We start from the raw sequence: 7,092 nt of genomic DNA, 5'->3' as shown, positions 1-7,092 counted from the left end.
TAATAGAAGTAAAATTAAAGCGTGCACTTTACAATATACCAAAGATAAGTGTCATTTTCTATTGTGATATCGCCAAGCTTTGTGGTATGTTGATATAATTTCTAGTTTTTTACATCACTAAAACTGGAAATATTGTGAGAAGTTTGTGGAGTTTGTTAACATAGGGATAAATTGCCGAAATAATTGTCATGTACTAATATGTATAATGTGTTGTCCTAGCTCCATAATAAAAGTTAGTTGATGATGATGATGATGATGATGATGATGAAGGTTTCTCGTCTCCTTTACTCTGCCCTTCGTGTGTCGATTCTCTGGCGACGTGCGGGGTTAGATTTAATATCAGTCTATTTATAGATTTGGTTGACCAGGATTAGTGACGTCATTATGCGGGGGAAAAGGGTGAACAATAGGGCTCAATTAAGTCTCATCGGTAAGTATCTATTTAAAGGTCACGCCACGAAAATCAATGCAGATAATTAATATCAGTCGGAATTTCGATATGTCCTCCTCCTTATTTCCGTCACCAGTTTACATGAGCTTTCAAGTCAATAATCTCGTGTGTAGTTCGTATCAATATACCCGTATTTTCTTCCATTTTTTTTTCTTAAAAAAACCCACCTAGCGACACGAGAAGAAAAGTGTCCCTGTATAATTCTGACTGGTGTATGATAGTGTACACTATGGACAAATGAATGAGATGATTTTAAAGAGAGGGTGTTTAAGACACATTAAAAGCTACTTGGGTTTCTTCAATATGGACAATACAGTAATTTCACTTCTGGATTATACACTGTCACAAATCTTAACAATCAGTAACCTCGCGTACAAAAGCTCAATAAAAAGTACAAAGATAATAAAAATAATGTTTTGTTGAGAAATAAGCTTCTGCTTCATCAACACGTGTTATGTAGAGTGCCTTACTATTTAACTGTACGAAACACAAAAAAGTGAACAGTACCTTAGCATCACTGACGAGTCCTAGAAGGACGAAACAACTGTATGTTGTAGCATCACTGACGAATCCTAGAAGGACGAAACAGCTGTATGATGTAGTATCAGTGACGAGTCCTAGAAGGACGAAACAGCTGTATGATGTAGCATCACTGACGAGTCCTAGAAGGATGAAACAGCTGTATGATGTAGTATCAGTGACGAGACCTGGAAGGACGAAACAGCTGTATGATGTAGTATCTGTGACGTGTCCCGGGAAGAACCTGCATAATCGGAAAGAATTTTTGCCTCGAAGGGAATTGCTCTGTCACACAGAGTAAATATAAAGTCTTTTGATACTTTATTATTTACAGGGTTACGAATTTTACTAAAGTAATTTCCTCTTTTAGCAACCGCACACTTATTTCAGGTTCGTCGCTCGGGCAGATAAAACCGTACAACGTATTTGGATTAAACTCTCAGACGTATGGCAAATGCGCTATTTCAATTTCAACTCTTAGGTCGAAAGCGACTGTACACTGGCTACAGACTAGGCTGTTGGGTCGAAAGCGATTGTACATTGGCTACAGGTTAGGCTCATGGGTCGAAAGCGACTGTACACTGACTACAGGTTAGGCTCATGGGTCGAAAGCGATTGTACACTGAATGTTCATGTTCAGGTGTTCGAGCAGACAGTAACCGTACAGGGACTTCGTTAGACATTTGGGTCGATAGCGACTGTACAAATACATTATCTTCAGGTTAGACAAAAAAGTACACTGACCTCAAGTAAGGCTCTCGTGGGAATAGCAACTTAAAGCTGAGTTGAGGCTTTAAGTCCACGAAAGGTTTGTTAGTGTGACAGGATCTCGGACAGAAAACCTCGAAAGGTTTGTTAGTGTGACAGGATCTCGGACAGAAAACCTCGAAAGGTTTGTTAGTGGGACAGGATCTCGGACAGAAAAATCTCGAAAGGTTTGTTAGTGTGACAGGATCTCGGACAGAAAACCTCGAAAGGTATGTTAGTGTGACAGGATCTCGGGCAGAAAACCTCGAAAGGTTTGTTAGTGTGACAGGATCTCGGACAGAAAACCTCGAAAGGTATGTTAGTGTGACAGGATCTCGGATAGAAAACCACGAAAGGTTTGTTAGTGTGACAGGATCTCGGACAGAAAACCTCGAAAGGTTTGTTAGTGGGACAGGATCTCGGACAGAAAAATCTCGAAAGGTTTGTTAGTGTGACAGGATCTCGGACAGAAAACCTCGAAAGGTATGTTAGTGTGACAGGATCTCGGGCAGAAAACCTCGAAAGGTTTGTTAGTGTGACAGGATCTCGGACAGAAAACCTCGAAAGGTATGTTAGTGTGACAGGATCTCGGGCAGAAAACCTCGAAAGGTTTGTTAGTGTGACAGGATCTCGGACAGAAAACCTCGAAAGGTTTGTTAGTGTGACAGGATCGCGGACAGAAAACCTCGAAAGGTTTGTTAGTGTGACAGGATCTCGGACAGAAAACCTCGAAAGGTTTGTTAGTGTGACAGGATCTCGGGCAGAAAACCTCGAAAGGTATGTTAGTGGGACAGTATCTCGGACAGAAAACCTCGAAAGGTTTGTTAGTGTGACAGGATCTCGGACAGAAAACCTCGAAAGGTTTGTTAGTGTGACAGGATCGCGGACAGAAAAACCTGGAAAGGTTTGTTAGTGAGACAGGATCTCGGACAGAAAAATCTCGAAAGGTTTGTTAGTGGGACAGGATCACGGACAGAAAACCTCGAAAGGTTTATTAGTGGGACAGTATCACGGACAGAAAAATCTCGAAAGGTTTGTTAGTGGGACAGGATCTCGGACAGAAAAACCTCGAAAGGTTTGTTAGTGTGACAGGATCTCGGACAGAAAACCTCGAAAGGTATGTTAGTGGGACAGGATCTCGGACAGAAAAATTTCGAAAGGTTTGTTAGTGAGACAGGATCTCGGACAGAAAACCTCGAAAGGTTTGTTAGTGGGACAGGATCTCGGACAGAAAAACCTGGAAAGGTTTGTTAGTGAGACAGGATCTCGGACAGAAAAACCTCGAAAGGTTTGTTAGTGGGACAGTATCACGGACAGAAAAAACCTGGAAAGGTTTGTTAGTGGGACAGGATCACGGACAAAAAAACTGGAAAGGTTTGTTAGTGAGACAGGATCTCGGACAGAAAACCTCGAAAGGTTTGTTAGTGGGGCAGGATCACGGACAGAAAATCTCGAAAGGTTTGTTAGTGGGACAGTATCTCGGACAGAAAATCTCGAAAGGTTTGTTAGTGGGACAGGATCTCGGACAGAAAACCTCGAATGGTTTGTTAGTGGGACAGGATCACGGACAGAATAACCTTGTAAAGTTTGTGAGTGGGACAGTATCTCAGACAGAATAACCTGGAAAGGTTTGTTAGTGGGACAGGATCTCGAACGGAGAAACCTGGAAAGGTTTGTTAGTGGTACAGGATCACGGACAGAAAAACCTGGAAAGGTTTGTTAGTGAGACAGGATCTCGGACAGAAAACCTCGAAAGGTTTGTTAGTGGGACAGGATCACGGACAGAAAACCTCGAAAGGTTTGTTAGTGGGACAGGATCACGGACAGAAAACCTCGAAAGGTTTGTTAGTGGGACAGGATCACGGACAGAAAACCTCGAAAGGTTTGTTAGTGGGACAGGATCTCGGACAGAAAACCTCGAAAGGTTTGTTAGTGGGACAGTATCTCGGACAGAAAAATCTCGAAAGGTTTGTTAGTGGGACAGGATGTCGGACAGAAAAATCTCTAAAGGTTTGTTAGTGAGACAGGATCACGGAGAGAATAACCTTGTAAAGTTTTTGAGTGGGACAGGATCTTTAACAGAATAACCTCGTTTGTAAGTGTTACACATTATATTCACAGTCAGATTAATACTTTACCACACACGTTAAGAGTTACGATTTACATGGCGTAGAAATAGATGTAATGTGTTGGAGTAATTTATCAAACAAATATCTACTGTCCAGGATTATTTAAAATCATTTTAAGAATGCATAAGGGATTTCTTAGACTGCATGTACAGGTAAATTTGTGTGCACTACGTCAAAATTTTGTCTTTTCCTGATGTTTGAAGCGCTTCGATGAAGGCATGGCAACATTATTACAATAAAAATATTAGTCTTTGTAATATCAAGTTCATGACAGCTGACATTGATTGGTTGATTGCATGCTCTATAAATTAATTGATTGATTGCCTGACTGATTGATTGGTTCATTGATTGACTAATTGTTTGATCGATCGATCGATCGATTGACTGACTGACTGACTGACTGATTGATTGATCGATCGATTGATTGATCAATTGACTGACTGACTGACTGACTGACTGAATGATTGAATGACTGACTGACTGACTGAATGACTGACTGACTGACTGACTGACTGAATGATTGAATGACTGACTGACTGACTGACTGACTGACTGACTGACTGACTGACTGACTGACTGACTGACTGACTGACTGACTGACTGACTGACTGACTGACTGACTGACTGACTGACTGACTGACTGACTGACTGACTGACTGAATGACCGACCGACCGACCGACCGACCGATTGATTAATTGATTGATTGACTGATTGATTGATTTATTTATGTCCTCACCGGAATCACTTGTCACCTGAGATCTACTGTCCTCCCCGGAATCTCTTGTCAACTGAGATCTACTGTCCTCCCCTAAATCTCTTGTCTCCTGACATCTACTGTCCTCCCCTAAATCTCTTGTCAACTGAGATCTACTGTCCTCCCCTAAATCTCTTGTCACCTTACATCTACTTTCCTCGCCGGAATCTCTTGTCACCGGAGATCTACTGTCCTCCTCTAAATCACTTGTCACCTGACATCTACTGTCCTCCCCAAAATCTCTTGTCACCTGAGATCTACTGTTCTCCCCGGAATCTCTTGTCACCTGACATCTACTGTCATCCCCTGGATCACTTGTCACGTGACATCTACTGTCCTCCCCTAAATCTCTTGTCGCCTGACATCTACTGTTCTCCCCGGAATCACTTGTCACCTGAGATCTACTGTCACCTGACATCTATTGTCCTCCCCTAAATCTCTTGTCAACTGAGATCTACTCTCCTCCCCGGAATCACTTGTCACCTGACATCTATTGTCCTCCCCGGAATCACTTGTCACCTGACATCTACTGTCATCCCCGGAATCTCTTGTCACCTGACATCTACTGTTCTCCCCGGAATTACTTGTCACCCGAGATCTACTCTTCTCGCCGGAATCACTTGTCACCCGAGATCTACTGTTCTCCCCGGAATCACTTGTCACCTGACATCTACTGTTCTCCCCGGAATCACTTGTCACCTGACATTTACTGTCCTTCCCTAAATCACTTGTCACCTGACATCTATTGTCCTCCCCGGAATCACTTGTCACCTGAGATCTACTGTCCTCCCCGGAATCTCTTGTCAACTGAGATCTACTGTCCTCCCCTAAATCTCTTGTCTCCTGACATCTACTGTCATCCCCGGAAATCTCTTGTCAACTGACATCTACTGTCCTCCCCTAAATCACCTTACATCTACTCTTGTCACCTGACATCTACTGTCCTCCTCTAAATCACTTGTCACCTGACATCTACTGTCCTCCCCAAAATCTCTTGTCACCTGAGATCTACTCTCCTCCCCGGAATCACTTGTCACCTGACATCTATTGTCCTCCCCGGAATCACTTGTCACCTGACATTTACTGTCCTTCCCTAAATCACTTGTCACCTGACATCTACTGTCCTCCCCGGAATCTCTTGTCACCTGACATCTATTGTCCTCCCCGGAATCACTTGTCACTTGAGATCTACTGTTCTCCCCGGAATCACTTGTCACCTGAGATCTACTGTCACCTGACATCTATTGTCCTCCCCTAAATCTCTTGTCAACTGAGATCTACTCTCCTCCCCGGAATCACTTGTCACCTGACATCTATTGTCCTCCCCGGAATCACTTGTCACCTGACATCTACTGTCATCCCCGGAATCTCTTGTCACCTGACATCTACTGTTCTCCCCGGAATTACTTGTCACCCAGATCTCTCTTGTCTCTTCATCGCCGGAATCACTTGTCACCCGAGATCTACTGTTCTCCCCGGAATCACTTGTCACCTGACATCTACTGTTCTCCCCGGAATCACTTGTCACCTGACATTTACTGTCCTTCCCTAAATCACTTGTCACCTGACATCTACTGTCCTCCCCGGAATCTCTTGTCACCTGACATCTATTGTCCTCCCCGGAATCACTTGTCACTTGAGATCTACTGTCCTCCCCAGAATCACTTGTCACCTGAGATCTACTCTCCTCCCCGGAATCACTTGTCACCTGAGACCTAAGTTTAACTTTTCAGGACTTTGAGGTGTGAACAGACGCCTTGTTCGTCCGTCATCGTTCTGGCAGCGACAGCAGTATACGATTGTATCTTTGTAATGAACAAATTATGTGTTATACCATCCAACCTTAATAATGTTAGAGCTGGCGAAAAAAGATACCTTATTAGCAGGAATTTTTAACCTGTGAAAACAATGCGAGAAAAACAACATTTGATCGTTATGAAATAATCATTCACATTATTCCTTCGTCAGAAACCTGCGTTTCGTTCCATTTTAGTGGATTATACGAACGAAAAACAGCCGAAATTTCTACACGCCGAACAATAAATGAGACGTAGTATATTAAATTTACTGAACTGTAAACCTGTACGCCCTCCGACCTTAAATAAAGAGAACAGATTTTGTCATTACGGCAAGTTGTAGCCTGAGGTGTGTTGGTACGTCTGAATCGCTGAGAAATGAGTGGACATATAATGCAAGATTAAACCCTACCTTTCGTCATTAAAATTCTACGTGTAGCATATTGTCAATATTTGACAATGATGTATATAAATATGCTGCACTGCAAATTTTATTAAATGTAAGATGGGGTCATGTCATAATGTTGAATTACATGTCAAGCTACCATGTACATTGTCAGTCAATTAAAAATCCAATGACTTATATGCAGGGTGTATATTTTATACATCGACAATAAATCGCAATCAATAATTAAAAAAGGACACATGAACTCTTAGTAGTCAGTGATAATTATGTATATATTGTGTCAGAGTGT

General features: G+C 42.4%; 1 protein-coding gene across 1 annotated transcript; it reads left to right on the top strand.

Moving 5' to 3' along the window:
- The first annotated feature begins 384 nt into the window (after positions 1 to 384).
- On the top strand, positions 385 to 3,693 carry LOC132552076 (uncharacterized). Its single transcript, XM_060216219.1, has 4 exons — positions 385 to 430; positions 1,796 to 1,905; positions 2,091 to 2,621; positions 3,355 to 3,693. Exons 1-4 carry the CDS (start codon positions 385 to 387, stop codon positions 3,691 to 3,693), a joined length of 1,026 nt encoding a protein of 341 aa, XP_060072202.1.
- The last annotated feature ends 3,399 nt before the right edge of the window (positions 3,694 to 7,092 follow it).

The sequence above is a fragment of the Ylistrum balloti genome, unplaced genomic scaffold (genome assembly GCF_031769215.1).
Source record: "Ylistrum balloti isolate Yb309-2 unplaced genomic scaffold, AGI_CSIRO_Ybal_v1 Utg370234, whole genome shotgun sequence".
NCBI lineage: Eukaryota > Metazoa > Mollusca > Bivalvia > Pectinida > Pectinidae > Ylistrum > Ylistrum balloti.
The sequence above is the reverse complement of the archived record's forward strand: the minus strand, read 5'-3'. Positions and strand labels throughout refer to the sequence as shown.